This window comes from Anarrhichthys ocellatus, unplaced genomic scaffold (genome assembly GCF_004355925.1).
Source record: "Anarrhichthys ocellatus isolate YVR2014 unplaced genomic scaffold, GSC_Weel_1.0 scaffold35, whole genome shotgun sequence".
NCBI lineage: Eukaryota > Metazoa > Chordata > Actinopteri > Perciformes > Anarhichadidae > Anarrhichthys > Anarrhichthys ocellatus.
Window position 1 is genome coordinate 4,002,216 of NW_022280065.1, and position 22,988 is coordinate 4,025,203.

The 22,988-nt window shown below is 41.1% G+C and overlaps 1 protein-coding gene across 7 annotated transcripts in view; it reads left to right on the forward strand.

Annotated features, from left to right (window-relative positions):
- Positions 1 to 22,988, forward strand: part of csmd3b (CUB and Sushi multiple domains 3b) — a 315,344-nt gene that overhangs the window by 196,097 nt on the left and 96,259 nt on the right. For all 7 annotated transcript variants that reach the window (XM_031866559.1, XM_031866560.1, XM_031866562.1 and 4 more), the window contains 5 exons: positions 757 to 844; positions 1,059 to 1,183; positions 10,581 to 10,702; positions 19,063 to 19,166; positions 20,422 to 20,534. In XM_031866559.1, the coding sequence (XP_031722419.1) occupies positions 757 to 844; positions 1,059 to 1,183; positions 10,581 to 10,702; positions 19,063 to 19,166; positions 20,422 to 20,534 (552 nt within the window). The remainder of the gene's footprint in view (positions 1 to 756; positions 845 to 1,058; positions 1,184 to 10,580; positions 10,703 to 19,062; positions 19,167 to 20,421; positions 20,535 to 22,988) is intronic.

Below are 22,988 nucleotides of genomic sequence, written 5' to 3' on the forward strand. Positions count from 1 at the left end.
CACACACACACACACACTTACGCACACTGTCCGTCGCTCAAAGTTAACCCAGCAGCTATGTTTCTTGAAACGTTTTAAAACTTTTAAATGCTCACGAGAAATAGAGAGAGAATGCTTGAGGTTTGTGGGAATGCAAATGCTATACTGAAATACAGCCAGTGAAATACAGCTGTGGGGGTTATTTATAAGGGAAAAGAGGCAGGGGAGACCGAGTGACAGGAAAAGATTAAGAAACCAAACAAGCAAGCAAAAAAGAAGTAGAAAAACAAAGATAGGGAAAGAAATAAACAAAATAAATAAAAGCTACATACATACTATCAACAGCAGTATTGTGATTGGAGAAAGAGACAGAGTAGTGATGTGTCGTCTCAGGAGCATGTGTGTTGTGATTGTATGGTTCTGTCTGTTGTCTGGTTGCTGTTTGGATGTTACTGTCAAGATTAGCTCTTGTGTTTCAGTGAGAATTAAGATCGTGTCTGGAGTGCTGTGTCGTCCCCTGCCTGTCTGCCTATACCTTACCGTCTGTCTCCCGATCTCCTGGTCCGTGTAACGTGTTTCTCCTCCCACCTGTTCCCCTCTGCCTCTGAAGCTATAACAAGAGACGATGCAGGCAATGCTTCCAAAAGCGGAAACTAAAAGTAGAGAGATGGAAATTTCCTGACGCCGAACGCTAGTGTTGCTTTGCGCTCAGCCTCGTCGGTGCCTTATTGTAACCCGTCTGTCCCTGGCTCTCCACCTGTCTGTCTCTCTGTGTAGTAAACGAAGGAGGAGTGAAACAGGCATCCAACTCCTGCCCTGACCCGGGAGAGCCAGAGAATGGAAAACGCCATGGCAGCGATTTCAGGTACAATTTGCATGCACAAAGTTTCACACGGTGACCTTAAATTACTTCTTTGTATTCAGACATATCTGCACACACAGGCACGTCTGCACATAAAGTAAATGCATTAACACATTTCTTGTCCCTATATTTCAGTTTTTCTAACTCTCTGTCTTCCCTATGTGTGTGTGTGCGTGTTTGTGTGTGTGTGTGTGTGTGTGTGTGTGTGTGTGTGTAGCATTGAAAGTGCGGTGCAGTTCACTTGCGGAGAAGACTATGTTCTTCAGGGCAGTAAAACCATCAGCTGCCAGAGAGTGGCTGAGGTCTTCGCAGCCTGGAGTGACCACAGACCAGTCTGTAAAGGTAAGAAACGGCTCTCGACACGCGCCTGCACAAGCATACAAATTACTGACACCACAGTAGCAGACACAGAGACGGCTGGAGAAAAAAGGCAGTAAGCACACATGTGAAGGTAAGAACACAGTTAAGCATAACATCCCCCAGTTGCCACAAAATGTTGCCTTGGAGTTCGGAGTGCTGAGTTTGTAGTGGAAAGAATCACAAATCAGTTTCAAGCCTCTGGCTATGAAAATGATGAAACAGAACACTCCATAATCCCATGTTTGCAGGTTGCGCCACACCAACATGCTGCGGTCGTATTGTTACATCAAGGCAGTTATGATAGTGATGATAGTCAGGACCCATAATTACACCCTCTATCATAAACACAATACACTGTAAACACTACTGTGAACAAGGTCTTACAAATTGCAATTTACCTCACAGTTTCAAACGTGACACATTTTAACACGTTTCAGATATTCCTTCTTCAGCTTCCAGCACTGGTTCCGGTTTCACATGTGCCACTGTCTCAGTGTCTTATGCAACACACACTCTCAGATGCACACACTCACATGCACAGAGGGAGTGAGACAGAAGTGAGAGAGGGCGTCTGTCATGTTAAATGCCAAAGTCGTTTGTCATGTCTCCCTTCACTAGGCTTCAGACTGTGGCTGGAGACACATACTTTAACATAAAAACCAATATTCACTGGGTGCGGGGGTTGTGTATGTATGTGTGTGTGAGAGAGAGAGAGTGAGAGAGAGAGAGAGAGAGCTTCAACACCAAACTAATAATCACTGAGATATAGAACTGCAAGGGAGAAGAAAGTAGGGACAGAGGAGAAACAGGAGGAGGAGGGGAAGGAGGCAAGGAAAAGCTGAAAAATGTCACACCTACTCTTTCTGCTTCAATTATACCCTCCGTGAAAGTAAAACTCACTGTATCCATCTCAAGACATTAGCATATGAAAGCCACCTAAACTTTTGCATAACTGATGGCAGATTTTAAGTATTCGGAACATAACTCCCACATGTAGATGGCCATGTTAAATTGAACCATTTGCAACTTCCCATTTTTTTAATCTAGCTGTAGGAGGAACCTTCTGAAGACACTGATTACAGCCAGACATAAATGATGATAAATTGATTAATCTAACTAACTCAACTAACCTGTTGTATTTATGTTCCATTAAAATAACAATTAATTTAACAATTAACAATTTACCAAAACTGAATATCTAAACTTTTCTGATTAATATTTCAATGTTTCAAAACAAACAAATAACTAGATAATCAACCTACCCATAAATGAGTTTGTCAGATGCCTGATCAGAAAGACACAGGACCTCAAATTAAAAAGGATCGTGTGACACACAGATTCATTGAATCACTGTTTTTCAAAGCAACCCTTTCTCTGATTTGGTGAACCAGTATTTTTCTTTAAATTTCAAATGTTTATGACATGGATTGGATTTCAACACTGGAGTGATGGCAAATGTATTTTTGCATCAGTGTGGGGCAAGTGAAATAATTGAAACAATTTACAAACTGTAACAACACCAGTCACAGCTGCAGCTTGTTCTCCGGGGGAATGCATGCTTCCACCTGTCCCAACCAACTTGCACATTTATGTTCATTACATTGACAATTTGCCCCATCCCTACTTAGTAGAGAAACTTTCTTTCTATTAGCGCTGCACTGGGAGATCAAAGTGTAAAGTCAGGGGTCTCAGGGACACCTCAGCAGCAGGGCAGCCATGGGCCCTGAACTCTTGCACTCTGGCTAAAGGACACAGTGTCACCACCATCCTTGACTGCTACGCTGGGTTTCTTTTGTGAACAGACACACAGGGGGACTGACCTTCATTTAGCTTTTTGCTAGTATGACAGCACAGGTCCTTGTAAGCTGGCAGGTTATAACCTGGCCTGCAGTTAGGACCAGGACTGTCTCATTTGGGCTCTCATTGGTTCCTGCAAATAAACCTTATTACCCAACTTATTATTATAGTGATGACACCCGTTGATTGGCTCTTTAAGATTGTTATTGGCTGTTAGGGATTCATCATCGCTAAATACTTTATAATTAGCAATTAAATACAGCTACTGACATTAAGCTAATGAAGTCTCCCATTTACCTGCATGTGCTGATGGGCTAAGCTTCCCCAAAGGGAAGCTGCCAGTGACATTTAAAGTCCCTGATTATTGTCCCCTGTGAATGGTTAAAATGAACGACCTCCATCACTCGGAAACAGAGCTATCAGTCCGCGGTCAGCAGGGATCTTTGTAGGCTGACTGAGACACTTTCACCAAGCTATTGCTTTAACTTCTCAGTAGCATTGTTCAAAACTCTGTTGAATTTAAAGCAGAGTCGCTGGTATTCCCAGAACGAGCAACTGTTAGGTGAGTACCTTTTTGACAAAGCCACGACAAAGTGCATCGTGGTTGTTGCTAAGTAACTAGCGACTATTGTCGTTGATTTTTCTTATTTTAAGCGTATCACGATGGAGGGCACTGTTACTGCAGCATCATCCCTTAAAACAAGCTGCATAGCTCGAGTAATGCTACCCTATGCTAAACGGCAAACAGTAGGAACTAACTATTCATGATGTGCGTTGTTTACAGTTCATGACGTGATCTTTGACAAAGCTACCTATAGCCGTGAATGCTAAAAACATATCCATAACAAGCTTCTTGTTGAGACAATATTGCTGGAGGACATTTTTTTTTTTGTTTTTCTGCTCATGGAAGTACTGATAAGTGCCATTGTTATGCAGTATAACTCTGTCCTACTTTGGTGAAACAGAAAGACATCCACCTTCAAAAATCTCATGAATCCCAGGATAACCACATTGAGGTTGCTTGAAGGACAAGATACACGAAAGACTGGAATCATATCTTTTTTGACAACAATGCTGAGGCGTTATTTGAGCTATGTGCCAAGATCACTCAAAAGAGAAAACAAAAAAGAACAGCCACACTTCTATGCAACTATAAACATTGCAAGTATACATTTAAAGCTTGACATAGGGGGTTTTCGGTGGTGTTGGCCTCACTGAAAAGCATAACAAATAATACAGAGAGTACTCCTCTATATTTAAAACCTGTTCACAAAAATCCCTTTCCCCTTTGGGGCAAAAATACAATATTGAAATTCTGAAAATAGAAATGCTTCAGAGGCAAAAAAAGAGTGGCTAGTCTAAAGCTAATAGAATGTGAGATGTTTTTATTGTCTTCCTTCTTTGCCAGACGTCCTCATTAACAACTCCGCAACCAGGATACAATATTGACGTCGTCCAGACATGTCCAATCAAGACGTGTAGGAATTTTCTAGGCATCTGACACATTAGACTCTATTACGCTGAATGCAAGCGCATGTGTGTCCAATTCATTTTTTGCCATTCTGTGAAACGGCAATCACAGCACAATTAGAGCAGGACTACCTTGTTAGTATGATACTGTGGGCTGATGGTGGGCTTCAGTAATGGCCAGACATCAGCTCAACTCCTCTTCAACTCCAGTTTCTGGCCTCTGAGAGTGAACCTGCCAATTATATGTAGGCAGCTCCCAAAAATGCCTACAATACCTCTTTGAATATGTGACACGGAAATGTATAATCATGCAAATTAAGTTCTTTAGAAGGCAGAAATATCTGAAGATATGAAATGTTTGAAGAGACGGTCTAAGCTGATGGAAATGCCAGTGCAATTTCATTCCAATTAAGCCAACAAAAAATTGTGCTGCATCTGCATAAAATCAACTTGAGCAGCACCGCTCCATCTACCTTGGCACAATGAAAATGGCCGTGTGCCCCTCTGTGCACCTCTGCTGGCTTTATGTGCGCAAGGAAATAAATTCAACTTTGGAATGAGTTCAACAGGTAAGATAGTGTGTGTGAGCAAAGCAGCCATAGTTGTATTTCATTACATGTTGATTTGATCTTCAGCGAGAAAACGTTGTGTTCTCTTCCGCACAGTGTCCTTTATTTATTTACCCTACTTTGTTCCATCCAGTTGAACCACTATGGAATGAGCGAAAGGCTTTGTCTAGCTGAACACAGCTCACATTTGACCTTTACATTCAGACCAGCCAATAGCTAAAGCAGAAACCCGTGAATAACATTGAAATTGGGGCAATCTGTCAGGAAGCATCAAGCCAGCTGAGTTATTAAAGGGTCACCTCTGTCAAAACACTAAATACAGCTAAATGTGTTGTTTGGAACATTAGTGGGAAAATAAAGTGAATGTATCTTGAAAATGTGCCCTTTATATCAAAACGGTCAACCAATAGAAAGAGACTGATGAGGATAAAAGCAGGGGAAACAGAGTGGCAATCACTTCATTAAGTTCAATCAAACAATTACAAAACTAAATACAAATAAACTATAAAAACAGCCATAAAATTGCAATGTCCTTCTGTGCACTCCACCAACTCTTTATGAGAGAGAGACAGAGAGAGAGAGAGAGAGTCCATGTGGCACCTTGATTAATGGACAGATGGCAAGGCCACGAAGCCAACTCTCTCTCTCTCTCCGTCTATCTGTGTGTGTGTGAACTCCAGAGGAGCTCACATGATCTGCCAGACTGTACTGACTCACCGGCGGGTGATATACATCAACCCGATAGACACTAATGCACATATTTTGACTTCAAACAGGAAAGAGACAAAAGAAATAAACTTCAGTGTACAGGCATTGTTCAACAACTACACTGATGACTGTCTGTGTGTCTATGTGTGTGTGTTTGTGTGTGTGTGTGTGTGTGTGTGTGCCCATTAAAGCTCTGACCAGAGCGAGGGCCATCGGAAATGCTGTGGGCCATCGAAAACATTGTGTGCCAGCTTAATGATGTCATCAATCATTCTCTGTGTCCATTGGTCAGTCTGTCTGCTCCTGTAGGCAGCCTGTTCAAACAGCCATTTCGGCCTTCCCCGCTCACGCTCCTGATCTCTACTGTGACTCAACACAGTGATCTGACGCTCAGTGTGAACAAATGAACTTTTCACCAAAATAATATAATCAGATTTGAAGTGTATTCTACTCCTATGTTTTCTGACGTCGTCATATTCATCCAAACTCAAATCACCTAGACTCATTGGTACCATAGAGACAGACAGACACACTCCAGACAAAAGGGTGTAATTAAAGATGAACATGATCGTCTCCTTGTTTTTGACACCAAAATAGAAAATGCCCCCGAAGGCTTTCTGTCAAAATCCTGATTTGATGTTTTCATTTTAGCTTACCTGTCTAGTTGGTTACACATCATCCGTCAGAGGTACTTTAATGAGAAATTTCCCCCTTTTGAGGATGATCCTTTAATAATGAATGCACTTTAATCATGAAGTCCCTTTGATGAAGAAATTGTGAAAAATACTAAGGAAGTTAACCATGTTGAAAAATGACCTTGAACTTAGCTTGTAGTCATTTTGTGATGGACAGGTAGATTAAGTACAGGCATACCATTGAGTGATTCCCAAATTTAAAAGAAAATGCAACAGTCTATGCACTTATAGCTTTGCTTGATACGGAGCATAAGCTAAACGAATAGTAATATACCAGTAAAAGTCTGCAATATCCAAACGTTCAGCAGTTTAAAAATGAGCACCGAGACCAAAGATGCATTTTGTACAGCGAGGACGTTGCTGGTCTAGTAGCATGCCCTCTCCAAATAAGCACATGAATTGTGTACTTTGGAAAACTCATCCATGTGATTCGACTTTATTTTATTTCTGATTTACCTCACCCAAAATTCTGTTCATGCTCTCTGCTTGGGGTACAGGGTCAGGCGGATAATCTGCAACAGGTAGGGGTTTAGCGTCCAAGTATGCTTCAGCGGGTATTGCTGTATGCTTGATTGAACATGAGCCCTCCACTGTGGGGACGACTCACTGACAGCGAAGGCCATCCTGCCGAGAAAACAGCAGTTATAGACCTTGAGTGTTAGGCAGAGATCAGGGGAAACATTTAGGGAGTTTTTCGCTATGCTAGAATGGAGTACCGAGTCAAAACATTGTGATGAGAAAAATTCGGACTGTAAAAAAAAAAAAAAAAACAGCAACCTTCCCGGTATCTTATGGGGTTATGCTCTGAAGCCATAAAACAAAACTTTAGAGAACTGTGAGGCAGGCCATTGGAGCTACATTGAAATGCGATCCTTGCCCAAAACATAATTTCATTTTGGTCCACATCCCAACGGTTTGTATGAGTGTGCATGTTAGTGTGTGCTTGAGAGAGAGTGAGAGAGAGAAAGTGAGACTCCTGGGGGAATCCAGTTGATCTGAATATACAAATTCAAAAGAGGATATGTTGTTAAACACACACACACACACACACACACACACACACACATATACTCACTGCGGTTCCTGCCTCAAGCATTCAGTTAATCTCGCTCGTGATTCCAACAATATGCTTTTAGTACCAGATAGACCTCATCAAAAATTTTAATTTGATCTAGAATTCATTATGGCTTCAATGATAGTGTGGCCTTTTTGGCTTCAAGCCCTCTATACTGAGAGCCAGTATAAATAACGATGAGAGGGAGAGAAGGAGATACAGACAGAGACGATGCTACACAGACAGACAGACAGACAGACAACTATAATGTAAGTAAAGTAAAAGTCCTGCATTCAAAATCTTACTTTATTAAGTTTTTACTACTAACAATAGATCAAATGTAAAAGGTGAGAGAATTAGCACCCACTGTTCACCTCTTCAAGGCTTTTTAGCATCTTTTAGCTTATTGTTTCGTTTCTTTGAGCCTGCAGACTTGGCTCTCATTAACCTCATTTCTTCCTGCAGAAAGTAGATATTTTTTTCCAGTGAAAAAGCTGTGATATTTATGCAACTTGCGAGTAAACATAGCGGAGAATTTAGCAGCTAAAGAGCCGGTTGTGTGTCTTTGGACAAGAAAGAGATGTTTTTACAACAACATAAATAGATATTAGAGAGGGAATTATGACCTGTTTACAATACATCCTTAAAACTACTATAGACAAGATTTGTTTTATTCCATAAAAGTGCAATCTTTTATTTCCTTATTTGAATTGTGTGTTTTTATGAAGAAAAAACAAAACTAGATGACTTTAACAAAGTAGAAGGATAACATTTAGAATTTTTGATGGTTTACACTGAAAAAAATAAAATAATCTGGAGCCTTTTAGAGCAGATGCTATAATGAAACAACAAAGGGATCTGTATCTACGGCAAAAAAAACATGATCAGGGACCTGTATTTGCTCCCTTTGTTTCTTTTGTTCTGATCTTCTCTGTGATCCGCAATACGATTCAAACTGAGTTTTATGATCCGTTGCACCACTACTGTTTACACATATACATATACATCAAAATGTATAAACTAGTACTTGTATATGAAATCTTCACTAGCGGAGCCACTAGTATCTATAGTGGTCAGCTAAATATAGTATAAACAAATATAAACAAAAGTGGAACTGTAACTTCTTAAGAATTGGAGTAGAATTAAAAAAGTAGCGTGAAATGAAAATACTCAATGAAGCACCTCAAAATTGTACTTCACGAGTCTGCCTCTAATAAATGAAACATGCAGAAGACAGGCGCAGAAAGGGACAGGAAGACAAATAGAGAGAGAGAGCGAATGATAGAGTGTACTGTAAATCATGGAGTGTATACAATGGCTGATACAGGGACCGAGACAGCGTGAATAAAAGGCGCATAGAGACAGACAGACAGGGGGACGCAGAGAGACGGGTGGAGTTTAATATAAATTATGGGATGTTAGCTCCTCCGGTAATTCCAGTGATAACTCTCTCCGCGCTATCGCTATAGCAACCCCGTTCCCACTCTGCTGTTGGCAGGGCGATAGGAAAGGCCATTCGTTCAGGACACGCTGATTGAGCTGTCAACGCACATGCATACACACTCTGTTACAAAGACACACACACTTTGAGACATGCAAGTCATTTTTCACGTGCAACTCAAACACACACACACACACACACACACACACACGCGCTTCATCTCTGTGTATCTATCGGGTTATCAATTGCAGTGAGCTGAACGTAAGAGAAGGTCAGCTGCAGATGCATTCAGAATTAGAGAAGCAAGCGTCAACCGGGTTCAGTCGGGCAACTCGGAGACGTAGGCAGAGAGACAGAAGGGAGAGATAGGGGATTGTCTCTAAGGGGCCTTGTACATGTTCTGACACTCTCTTACAGCACCACACGGACACACCCCATTACACACACATGCAAAGAAACACAAACACACTGTGCTACAATGCTTTTACTTGAACCTTGCCTTCCTTCTAACTACTAAGTCACAGTAGTGTGCTTGCGTGGGTGCTTGAAAGTATGCATTTATGTGTACTGTGTCTGCATGGTGAGTGAATTATGTGTGAACGCATGTTAAAAATGTTCTCTCACATGAAAGTCTGCTGTGACACCGCTAACTGTGTGTGCGTGAAAGCCTATTATGTCGTCGTGTGTTTCTCGGGTTGCACAGTGCATATCAACCGCATGTGTTAATGTCCTTTTGTGTTTCTGTGTGTATGTGTGTGTGCGTGTGCGCGCATGGCTGTTAACTGTACGTGTTCCCGCGGCCTACCGCTGAACAAACTAATTAAGGAACAAACACTGCTTCAAACCAACCAGAAAATTACCTCCCAACTCTAACAGGATGACCCAAGGACAGACAAGCAGGTTCTCTAATAAAGGCTTTGTTGGTTTATTGAACGACTAGCATGTGTCATTTTCAACACCACACTGAGTGGTAGCTTCACAGTCAGTGTTTGTGAGTTCATATGACTTTGTGTTGGCATACTGCATGGTACACTTGTACAACACTGGCCAACCAAACTTTGCTTTATTGCTCAAGTAGAAGCTGTATCTGTTACATCCTGCTGTGGTATCTAATGTGAGATGTGCGTTTCAGTTCTTTTTTAAGACCAAATATAATTCTTACCCTGCGAGTAGTTGGAGGTTGTTGACTTTAAATAGATTTTGAGAGTAAATTGCTGGCGAGTGTCTCTATCAGTCAATACCAGCTAATCCTGTGGTATTTCACAGCCAATAGCTTCCAATTAAGTACTTCTATCGAGGGAGATGTCGCTGACAGTATCAATAACATCGTTCTGACCTGCTGTTCTTCTTTCTGTTCGGGTCTCCTCTTCTCTCTTTCTGTCATCACACTGTTAGCATTGCAGTCGCGTCACTTTTAATTGTTTTTTCTCTCCACGGCATCTTTGATCCACCAACTGTCCTATATTTTGCTGTTGTATTTATTCTGAGACTCAGTGGCTAAGCATATACCTAATGGCTTAATTATAAAGGTAATTGCCTCTCTGTTGTAGCGCGGTGACTCAACAGTGCACAATTGTTGTTGCTAATACTACAACTTCTACAGTTGCTGCTAATAACAATTTATTTTTGTTTGTTCCGTTCACAGTGAAGACATGTGGCAGTAATCTTCAAGGGCCGTCAGGAACCTTTACATCTCCTAACTTCCCAATTCAATACGAGAGCAACGCACAGTGTGTGTGGATAATTACTGCTTCAAATCCCAACAAGGTAAATCGCCTTCTCTCTCTCCGTCTTTGTCTGTCTGTCAAGCAAACTCTCATGTTCAAATTGCTGTTGTGAATTGACACACATTGCTATTCATCACTTTGGAACGAAATGGAATATGACCATTTCATGTGTTTATTGCATCACAAATAATTTGTGACTAGTGCCATACTTGTGTCATACTACATATGTACACATGTAGATGTAATGCACAAAGTAATATGTCATGTGTGAGTGTAGCAACTCAGCTCAGGTTGTCTGCCTAAACTAGCTTTCAACTGGGCTTTGCTCCATTTGAATTCTACGCATTCAATGTAATTGATATCAATATAACACAGCAAGCCTTACCAGCAATAACAAAGTCAGCTTAGCAGCATTATTTTCAGAATTGAAATGTGTTGATGATAATTCATGTATGAGATACTGTAACTGATCTGCTAGTCGGAGCATATCAGTGTTTAATTCTGATTGGTTAATCCTGCTGAGGGGCAGGCGATAGGCTGGAGGTGAGATGATAGCTGTGATTGGTCGCTTTATGTCCCAGGAGGAATCTCATTGGTATTCAGGAGACACTTCCTTATTCCACTCAGGGTCACTGTGGTGACCGCTCTGTCGTCTATGGCAACACCTGCGTCAGCACCATGGGGACGCACATACACATATGCGCGCACACTCACACGCACACACAGATACACTTTGACACACGTGTGTGGGTGTGCTCAAATACACACCGTGGCTCTTTTAACACCCACACAAATACTCAAACACACACACACACACACGCGTTGCTGCGTTGCTCTTGCTCAAAACCTGTGTCTCTCTCTCTCTCTCTCTCTCTCTCTCTCTCTCTCCCCCTCCTCCTTTGAATCACAACTCTCACTGTCGGAGCCCAAGGCCTCTGGTTTATGTCCTAGAGCAATACATTTTCTGTTGAAGGCTACAATGAGTATATGACTGTTGAAGGCCATAATACTAATGCCCTTCTGCACACTGTTCATGAGTGCATGCGTGTGTGTGTGAGACGTGCGCAAGAAGTTGTAAATGAATGTGTATGTGTGTTACGTATGATTATGGAAATTGCCAAACACGTTGACCTGATTGAAGACCAGATCAGCTGAAGCTACGTCAAGTCATTTTAATAGCCTCCTATCTTTAAAAGATTTACGGAAAGTACCCTAACATATGCTGTCTTGTTCCATTTTATTTCATGTGCATGTCATGCACCATACTGAATCATATGCATGGCTTCTGTCACACTGCATCGTATATACAATATGTCATGCACAACGTGAAACACTACATCAAACTTGAGATCTTCAGGGGTCGGACATCCATTGAGAACGAGCACAGATGCAGTGCCCGAGGGGCTAAGACACCCATCACACAAACCAAACCAAATCAAGTCCGACTGGTAGTCCCTCTTTCTCTCTTATAACATGTCCTCATTGCCTTGCACAAAATGCCTAAAACGTCACAATAAACTGATCTGAAGGCAACTGGAACTGGACACTTATGGAAATTGTGTGAGACAGAGGAATGGAGGCTTCTTAATATACTAAGCCCATTTAAAGAGACAGATGAAGTTACAAAGCAAGAGCAGGGGATGAGCATGACAAAGACTGACAAATCATTTAGTGTTACTCCAAATGATTTCCCATTTTCATTCACTTTTCATCTCTCTTGGCAAGTTGTTTTATTCATGCAGGACACCTGTGAAGAGGCACATATAAGAGCATGAATATTAATAGTTTCATAAAGAAACTTAAAACCTCAATATGTGAATGTCATGGATTGTCATCTTAGGTACTGTCAGACGTGTCTTACTGCCGTCAGATAAGTGTCATTTCTTTCCAGTGGATTTGCTTTAAAAATTTGGTAAAGCCAATAGCATTAATCAATCAATTTGAAGATACATTTTTGTCAAAAATAATATGTTTTTAAAATTTATAAATACTTCAGTGACATGCATTACAATTTAAGTAACGTTCTGAGAAGAGCTGTACTTTAACAAAGCCAATATCGTTGCAAAATTAAATGGTTTACAGACATTGGTCACCGTCTATTTAGGAACGTTCACAGTTTGTGAACATCTCAGTGTTTGTAGGTTCATGATGGTTGAAGACCGTACGATCTTACATGGTTCAAGTGAATAGTGGCAAAAGGAAATTGCAGTTTCACATCTAGTGGAGTCAAATGTAATTAACTAGTTTAAAAGCAGGCTTATGTTGGGCAGCTGGTAGAGGGAAACGGGCGGAGGGGAATAGAATATAGTGGGAGCACTGATGATCTGGCATACCGGCAGTGAAAAGTTATCTTCAGTTAGGAGGCTGATGAGGGACTTAAGGGCGGTTAAGGGTGAGTGGTCAGTTGATCTCCTGAGGAGAGAAGGCAACCAGAAACACAAACGCACACTGGACACGGAAAAGAGACAGAGTCTTGAGTCTGAAGATGGGGAAGAGAGTCATGGTGCAAGCACCACAACACACTCAGCCTTCCTCTCCCACTAGCAGAGCATCGCTTTTTTTATTGCTTGTACACGTCTCTCCCTATTTCATCCTTTTGCTTTTTTTTCTCATATTCCCCTTGTCTCATCCTTCTTTTCATCTCTTTTTTTTACACTACCCATCCCCGCACCCCCCTCACTCCCAGAGGCACTGTCCTCAGAATTACCCAGATTCTTCATTAAGGAGCTCAGCCTGAAACCATCATATTACTATGGAGAAAGAGGGAGGAGGACGAGGGCACTCGTATCACTCTCTCCATTGCACCCATCCTCACTCATATTCTACATTTCTCACTGTCTCCTCCTAGAGACACTGGGTTTCCATAGCACACTCTCTTCTCTTTGTCTCTTTTTGTCTCTGTCAGCCACATTCCCTCTATCCCTCTTTGTCTGCCCAACCCTTTGCTCCCTTTCTCCCAAGTTAAGTGTTAATGGGGTTCTATAGCTCTCTGATGTTATTGCTTCATTTAGTTTTGGCAGAATGAGCCTTTAGAGCCAATTCATTCTCCCCTGTTCTCATTTAACCTTGGGGATGGCATGACGGGATGGCCATTACTATACTATACTCTCTACTCTTTTTTTGTCTTCTCTTCTATCTCTTTTCAGAAAACAGATCTTACTGTACTATTGTCTTTTCTTCATTTTCCCCATCATTTAGTTTCTTCTTTTGCTCTCCTAATGTTGCCATCTTCCATTATATCAATGAGTTGAAGCACTTTCTCCATATCATCTGTTTATGATGCATAAGTTAACGTGACATTTATTGCAACTTCATGTCTGTGTCAGCTATTGTTTTGTTCACTGGTGAACATGCAAATGTTAGGCCATGCCCTGTTATATAAACTGACAGCATTAAAAAATGAACTGGCTTTGCATCACTTCACACGTATTTGCATGCCAAGTGTAGTGCATAACCCATGGATATAAGAATACTACTGCAGTGCTGCCATGCTGCATATTTAGTTCAGTATCACCACTATAACCAGGGAAAAAGTAATGCCCCCGCGTTCAGTAAGAAAGGAAAGTTTCACTTGTGGGGAGGCTTTCTGTGTACTAATTGGCAGGCATTGAATTCAGTAATGCCCTGTGGGGGCCTTCAGAAATCCGACAAACACACTGAAGCCATGAGGCAGAAATCACAAGACAAGAAGATGACTGCACTGGCTTCTTTTAGTCACTATTAGTGATCGAATGGCGTGCTTCTGCATCCTCCTGTCGAGACGAGATGCATAGCACTTTCTTTCGGGCTCAGGTTTAAATATGGTAAACATTAAGTAAAAGAGGACTTTGATTTAAATGCATTTTTCAGTACGGTAGTTGCATAGCAACAGTAAAAGCCACAGCCCACATAGCCTTTCCTGCAGGTTTCTGTGCAGAGTTGGTATCTAAAAAAAAAGTAGACACCTGGCGGATTCAGCTCAATGAATCAGTAGTGGGGAGAAAATACAAAGTTGCAAAAGGACTTTGCCCATCTGTCTTCATCAGCTAAAGCCGGAGTCATCTAACAATGGTGCAATTTATACCATCTAGGCAGAAGCATGTTCAAGGCGAGCGCGTGGCAGCGGGTTTACTGTAACACTGTCCCAGACAATCTATTATTCCGCGGCCCTGCCTGTGCCCTCTTTGCATCACTGACTGTGTAGCTCGCCAGGTGTTTCGGATATTCCTACAGTAACTGTATCTTCAAGGTATCCCTTGATCTTATTATGGTATGGCCAGGGAGGAGACTCCCCCACCCACCTCATTGTCTCCACGACAACCAAAGGAAGTGCTTTATCAAGCAGAAATCCAATTCTGTCGCCTCATTGGCTAGAAGCCATAGATGGATGGAGAAACGGAATGCAGCAGCCAATTAGAAAGAGAGAGGGCCAAGAGTGTGACAGCAAGAGGGAGGGATAGGCGATAGAGAGAGAGAGAGATGGATGTTTCTATGAACGCAACCTATTAGAGGAGAGGAGAAATATGTAGAGTGTTCAGTTTCATCTATCGCTCGCACACACACACACACACACACACTACACAGAAAGAGATGCAGAACGCACGCATAAACATTAACCCACTCACTGTCGGTAATGAGGTTCCAATCTAAGTTGCTTTCAGTACAGTGTTCACATTCTTACACACACACATGGGCACAGTGTAATGTAGCTATATCCCATCTGTGTTTAATGCTGTGTGAACAGTGCTGATGTGGCATTAGGGGACTCTGTAAAGGACGTATACAAGGAGATAGATAGTCTAGTTTCCATCATCGGGGCACACAAGCCCTCGTCTGACTTTATTCACTGCATGGACAAACAGGTCCGGCCTTTCTCCTGCCACGCTAACAAAGAAGGCTGGATGGTCTCCATTACATATGCAACTAACTAAAGCCACTAACGGGCATTATTCCTAGCGCTTTCCATCAGGTGCTACCTGCTCAGCAACTGATCTCCTTTTCATTTTCAGGATTTGTTTGAATTTTTTTGTCACCTTCATTGCAGTGACCCAAACAGACTTTTTGGGGTAAAAGCAGTTTTGAGGAAATACTCAATACGAACTGCGCGCTCAAATGGAATCCAAATATTAACAATTCGCATCGAGAAAGGGACGTTTCTCTTTTCAGACACATGGATGCATGTGGCAGCTGTAGCAGCACAGCATCTACGCGCCGCTGTGACATAATAGGAACCTTTAGGAATATTTTTCAATCGTAAAACACTGTTTGAAGTTTGACGGCAAATATGAGCCCAGAGGGATTTGTTTATTGGCATGACATACATTTTCTTTTCAAATTAGACTTTTGATGAGCCCAGCCCAAAAGACTAAAGTCTGTATGAAATCCAACCAGTACATCACGTACCGTATACTGAACCTACTGTAACTACTAAAGTGAGCTGGTTATTGAAACAAGAATATGCAACAAAGGTATGTAACATGGTCATGGACATTGTCCCTCTGATAATAATAATGATTAACCCTTTAAATGTGGGATCTGGTCTTGCCTTTGAATAAAATGTGTAAAAACATTCACTACATATACCGGTGTACCTTATTTATCGTCTGACTTGCTGTTGTATTTGAAAGCCTGCCTTGGGCTTATACACACGTGGACAAAATTGTTGGTACCCAAAACCCACAACGGTCACTGAATGTCACCCACTGTACCTACTGTGAAACATGGAGGAGGCTCGGTTATGTTCTGGGGCTGCTTTGCTGCATCTGGCACAGTGTGTCTTGAATCAGTGCAGGGTATAATGAAATCTCAAGACTACCAAGGCATTCTGGAGCGAAATGTGCTGCCCAGTGTCAGAAAGCTTGGTCCCAGTCGCAGGTCATGGGTCCTCCAACAGGATAATCACCCAAAACACAGCTAAAAACACCCAAGAATGGCTAAGAGCAAAACATTGGACTATTGTGAAGTGGCCTTCTATGAGCCCTGATCTAAATCCTATTGAACATCTGAGCAAGGAGCTGAAACATGCAGTCTGGAGAAGGCACCCTTCAAACCTGAGACAGCTGGAGCAGGTTGCTCACGAGGAGTGGGCCAAAATACCTGTTGACAGGTGCAGAAGTCTCATTGAGAGTTACAGAAATTGCTTGATTGAAGTGATTGCCTCAAAAGGTTGTGCAACAAAATATTAAGTTAAGGGGACCATCATTTTTGTCCAGGCCATTTTTACTAGTTTGTTTTTTAAAATGATTCTGTTGAACCACAATTCAAAAGCTTTATATGATTTTCATTAGTTAATTTTCAGTACATTTTTATTTATTATTACTTTTGTCATTTTCAAGTTATTTCAGTGACCATTGTGGGTTTTTCTTTCTTTAACGGAAGGGTACCAACAATTTTGCCCACGTCTGTAGGAATATTGTGATAAGTGTGAGAATGGTGACTATGTAATCACAGAAATAGACACATTAATCTCCACAAAGCTGGGCCCGTCTCAATGAGTGAGTGTGTTGCTGTGTGCGTGTGTGTGCTTGCCAGAGAGAGTTTAGCAGGTTTGTAGGTGATGCTTTAATCCAATCTGCATTACATGGCGATAAGACTGAGTCAGCAATATGAGCAATGGACAGATCACTGCTTCACCCTGGTAGACCTCCTCGTTTTATTGCTTTCTGGTCCAAGCAGAAGATGGTGGTGTTGGTGCTTTTCAGCTTACTCGATTTTTATTTTGGCATTGGCTTCACCCGTTGTTGTATTTCATGTCGACGCAAAGTCATACCAAAACTAAGTCTGCTTCTGCTGCCACAAGCAAAATCAAGAATTAACTGAGCTCCTTGGTGTGAAATAAATAAAATATCAACCCCATGAAGAAAAGCGAATCAGGCAATACTGCCAACAGATAAACAGTTTAACAGCAGGTGGGTGGAATAGCATGGCCACTGTGTTGTGTGTTCACTTTTTCATTTGTTCCTTCTTTCTTCACGGATTCCATGGTCATAGTGAGGATAAGCTGTTTATACTTCATGTCCCCAGGTGCCCATGTTGCAGATAGTTAGTGACGGTGAATAAAACCAAACTATATTCATGATGCCTGACTCAAAGAGAATGTTTGAAAACAGATGACAAAAACAGATGCTCTGAAATAAGAAGATATTGATAAGCACGTAAATATGCTCACTGTTAACAAGCCAGCATAGAGGAGACTCAGACCAGTATGATGTTTTTGAAATCCTGCAGCAGAATATTGAATCTGGAAATCTGGAAATTCCTCACAAGGAAAGAGGAAGAGGAGGAAAGATGGGCAGAGTGAGGTTTTAGTCTCCCCCTGAGGGTCAAGTCAGAATTCTAGTTTGAAATATTCTGACACTGCACATTGCTAGCATCAAAGACGTGCTCATTATTGCCCACCATTCCTCGTTGTTGCCACTTCCTTTATCCTTCCTTCTTCCACCTGCCTCCATCCTCTTCCTTCTCTTTATCTCCTCTCCTCTCTCTGTCCCTTCTCATCCTTTCTGCACGTCTCTCCTTCCTCCCCTCTCTCCTTTCCTCCGCCAAATGTCTTTCTCTCTGGTCTCAGATGAAACAGAAAGTGTTGGTTTAATAATTCCCAATCAGAGTCTTGAGCTCTGTGCTGATTCTCCCAGCTTCGAGTGCAGCCCAGGAGGTGTTTCTTGTCTCTTCCGAGTTATTCTTGTAACACCGAATTAAACCATACCACATTGTAGGATGCATTAATAAATTCCAATGATTTAGCCTTGGGTAAAGTATAATTTATATATAATTCCATGAGAGAGGAAATGTGTCTTTGATATGGTCATAGCTGAAAGTCTAAATAGAACAACAGCTATAGAGCATACTGGCTATGATTGGTGTCAGTGGAGGGCAATATCATTTCGTGTAATTTCTCATTTAATTTTTTTGACCATGACTTACATTTTTAATTGGAATTTCCTTTTTGCTTTTTCTTATTTCAGTTCATTTTCAAAGTCATTATTTCAGGAAATCTGTCCTCTGTGGTATCAGTGCATTTAACGCAGCTATTTTCCTCAAGTCAAAATATTTTTGAGAAAGAAAGCTGTTAAATTATGGGAATAAAGTGGTAATTTCAACCGAAAGTCACAATATTTAAAGGAAAAAAGTTGAGGCATTTCAGCAGTGAAGTTGAAACAAAGGCAAACGTTTTAACATTGTGAGAATAAAGCTGTAATTTATGTAATATTACAGTATGAGGGAGAAGTCATAATTTTACAAGAAAAAGTTGTCCTAACATTGGCCCAAAAGCTCTCAGGATCTTCTTCTTACTCTTCTGGCTATTGCTTTGGTAGCCCTCACTATCCTACTGTTGAATCCCAGATTGATTTTGACTGGGTTGGTCTGGACGTAGCTCTAAACTGACATGTATATGTCCGTGTTTTTGTTTGTGAACTTTAGGTAATCCAGATCAACTTTGAGGAGTTTGACCTGGAGATAGCCTATGATACTCTGACCATAGGAGATGGAGGGGAGGTGGGAGATCCGACAGCTATACTGCAGGTGTAAGTATTACGCTATCCTATTACATACACACATTTATGTCTTGTGAAAAGTTTTGTTTGTTGGCTTGAGGACAGTATGTATCAAATGTAGACAGACTTTAAAACCCTACAAGAAAACTTTAGAAATATAGAAACCTGACTTTGCTACATTATTCCTTTCTGAATCAAAGGAGGTCCAACACTGTATCATCTCTCTGTGTCAACATGAATAGTGTACTAGCTGCTCATAAAAAAAAAGAACGGTGAGAACAAGGTTTTTTTAAAGGCAACTAAGTATCACTGATGTTTGATTTATAATCCTTACATAATGTTTTACTTTTACTACTTTTTACTAAAAAGCAAACTCCCAACATCCTTCAAATTCAAAAGAGGTCATTGACAAAAAAAAACAACCACTCAAAGCTTCTACCTTGCTGGAAAATCCTGCATATGAAGTTCAGTTGTCTTCTTAAAGCTGTAATGATGAGATGCATACAGAGCAGGGTCTACTGTCGTACCAGGCTGATTATGGCTGCAAAACAGCTTCACCAAAGTAATGTCATGAAATAAACTCCTTAAGTATAAATGCAATAACTTTCAGATAATGCGCTGCCTTAGCTGCATTTCTGCATTTTCTTTTAGTGATTTTAAGAAGCAGATTGTGCCACACACAGCAGGTTTCCATAATGGCCTTCATGAGCAGCAGCGCTATTGTCGTTCTATCAAACGCCTCACAACACAGTTAATATGTTCCGCGTAAAGCCAAATTAATCAGAGTAAAAACTGTGTCCATTTTCATTCTGGTTCTTGATTTAAGCCGTCAGCTAGGTCGAAATCCTCCATCTTCTTTGTCGCAATTAGTCAGCTCATAAAACGGCAGTCTGCATTATGTGTGCTCCACTTAAATGATGAACCGCTCCTAAATTTTGAAAGTGCTCCTGCAGTGCCCAAAAGCGTAACAGATGCAGACCTTCTTTTCACTTCACTTTGGAGTCCGTCGCTGTTAACTTTCATGCCTAAAAGGTGTTGGCAGCCGGAAAAAAAAAACGGTGGATCAAATGAATGTACACTGAGCAATTTGCTTTCCTGCAAAACCAAAGCAAACCAAATCAAAGCATTCATCTCCAGCACAGTATGTTCCAGCAATTTGTTCACACTGGGATCAGCACTTGAGAATTTGATTACGGCTATGATTGCGGTGATGAATATTATACTTTTTTTATAATGGTGATTATCATGTCGATAATTTAATACAAATGTGTTTGTTCTGCTCCAGCCTATCAGGGAGCTTTGTTCCTGACCTGATAGTCAGCATGACCCACCAGATGTGGCTTCACCTGCAGTCAGATGAGAGTGTCGGATCGATAGGATTCAAGATCAACTATAAGGGTAAGCAATGACCATGTGTTTGTGTGTGAGAGGGAAAAAGTAAATGGCATCTATGTGAGTGAAGGGGAAGATGTATTTCCCAACTAAAAAATAAAGATGAGTGCAGAGGATTTTTAGTAGGCTGCACACAGAGAAAGGTGTGTTGCTAGAACAAGGAACCATCTCCGTGAGTTGTGCTCCATCACGGGAGCAACTATTCGACAGTCGCTTATTTTCCAATGATTGTGTGTTGGGGAAAGATGCTTGTTGGGGCCAGTTTGTGTGACGTGATGAACGCAGGAGTTGCAACACGTGCAGCCTCTACGTCAAAATTGCTCCACAGGTCAACACTGTTCCTGGGAGCTCGGGTATGACTAGTAGCTTATACGCCATGATATATTTGCTAACATTAGTTAGTTATGATAGTTTTGTTAAATGTTAGCAGTAAGATATTGCTGTTTCACTTACTAAGTCAATTCACTGACTTCTGACTCGTCCCTAATTTTGTTTCAATCATCATTAAGATAAAACAAGAACATTGGGGGACATGTTTGTTGGTTGCACATATCGCTCCGCCCATAGTCAATCAGGTCACCTGATAATGAAGTCTTTAAAGCAATTGACTCAAGGGAATTCTCGGGATACAGAGTAGATTATAAACCTAGGTGATGGCTTTGCCCCGCTGGTCTCTTCTCACCACTGCGTTCAGGGGAAAGGAGCTTGCAACTGCAAGACAGACCAAACTTGTGGATCAATTGACATGGAAAAGATTCATTCTCTTCAGAGAAATAACCTTTTATTTGCTAGGTTTGGAATAAATGTTTGTCTAGCAGTAACTGACCTTTAGCTTGAGACCAATTAGAAACAGTTTGTATCTGTCCTGTTGGTTCAGCTCCTGCCGTCCTGAAATTATGAACCTTTACAAAGTTCTCCATTTGATGAATGTCTTGTGAGTCTGATTATAGTCCATGAACAACAAAGGGGTGAGCTTTGCTGCAGAAATTAACTTTGTGTGCCTCATTTGGGTGTCATCATCTTTGGATTTATTGTCATAATGAGGTCACAGTGCTGAGTCTGGTAATGCAATGAGTTCCAAAATTGGTGGAACAACGGCATGTTGTTTTGATATATCTTTGCCCTCTTTTCTCTTTGAGTTTCAATGTGAAGTTCAAACAATACAGGGATTAAATGGTGATTGAAAGAAAAGACAAACGCATATGATAGTGTATTTTTTTTAATGTTGCAGCATTTTATATACATGTGAATTGAAAAAGTTTAAAGAGTTATTCAAATAAAAAATAATGAATTACCACACGTTCACCCTTAAAAATATCCAGGGTGTCAAACCAACTGGAAATCATAATGGGGGGGCTCCGCAGTAGCTGCACGTATCCTCATTCATTTCTCCTGAATAATTTCCCCATAGAGATCAATAGAAAAGTTAATGGAGAGAACCACCATTAGAATGCATCCATGCTTATAATAATACTCCACTGTATGAGCATGAGGGCCTGACTTTCTTTTATTTTCAGAGATTACGCTGTCAATATTTACTACAGTATAGTTATCATCTATATGCTTTTAACAATGGAGAATTGTGTATTCTTCCTACAAGCATAACGAAATGCCAGAAAATTGTGTGTAGTTTCTACTGGACTGGTCTAACGTTATTTTTCACAGATATAGTGGTGTTAAAGTATATGTCGACGGATAAACAACAAAAATGCATTTTGTTGTTGAGAAAAGTACAAATAAGAAACATCATGAATCAAACACTATTTACCCCCCCCCCACACACACACACACACACACACACACGCACACCCTTGGATGTATGTTATCCCAAAATAACATACCCATCAATTATCAGTTATCCCATCAATACTCAAAGATCAATGTGTTTTTCTCTGAGTGCTGGCTCCATCACCCACAAGATTTACTATAAAGGTGGGCGCCTGTGCTATTACTGGGTGGCTTTGTGAGATGTGTGTGTGTGTTTTTGAGAAAGAAAAGGGTGTACAGTGAGATAGAGAGAGATTGTGTGCGTGTGTTTGTATTCCCAATGCCACATCCCGTAGACCTTGACTATGAAATATAAATATTATCAGTAGCTCTAGCCTTGCTGCAAAGTCACTGATGCACTACACAATGTGTGTGTATGTGTGTGTGTGCGTGTGCATTGGACAGGTCCTCCATCAGTGAGCCAACGAAGCTGTAACAAGTCGCTCACTACTTTCACTCCTCACATTCCCCCTCTCCCTTCCCTCTCTGTCTGTCTCTCTATCCGTGTCATTTTTCCTCATTAGCCATCTCTCTATCACCACTCTCTCTTTCCCTTCCTTCTACAATCACAACCTTTTCTCTCTAGGTTGCTCTCTAATGCACTGTTGTTTGGTGTCTGTGCTTCTCTCTTTCACATCCTTTTTCCTTTTTCAGACACCCAACAGGGGTGTCTCTTGTGTTGTCTTTCAGCCG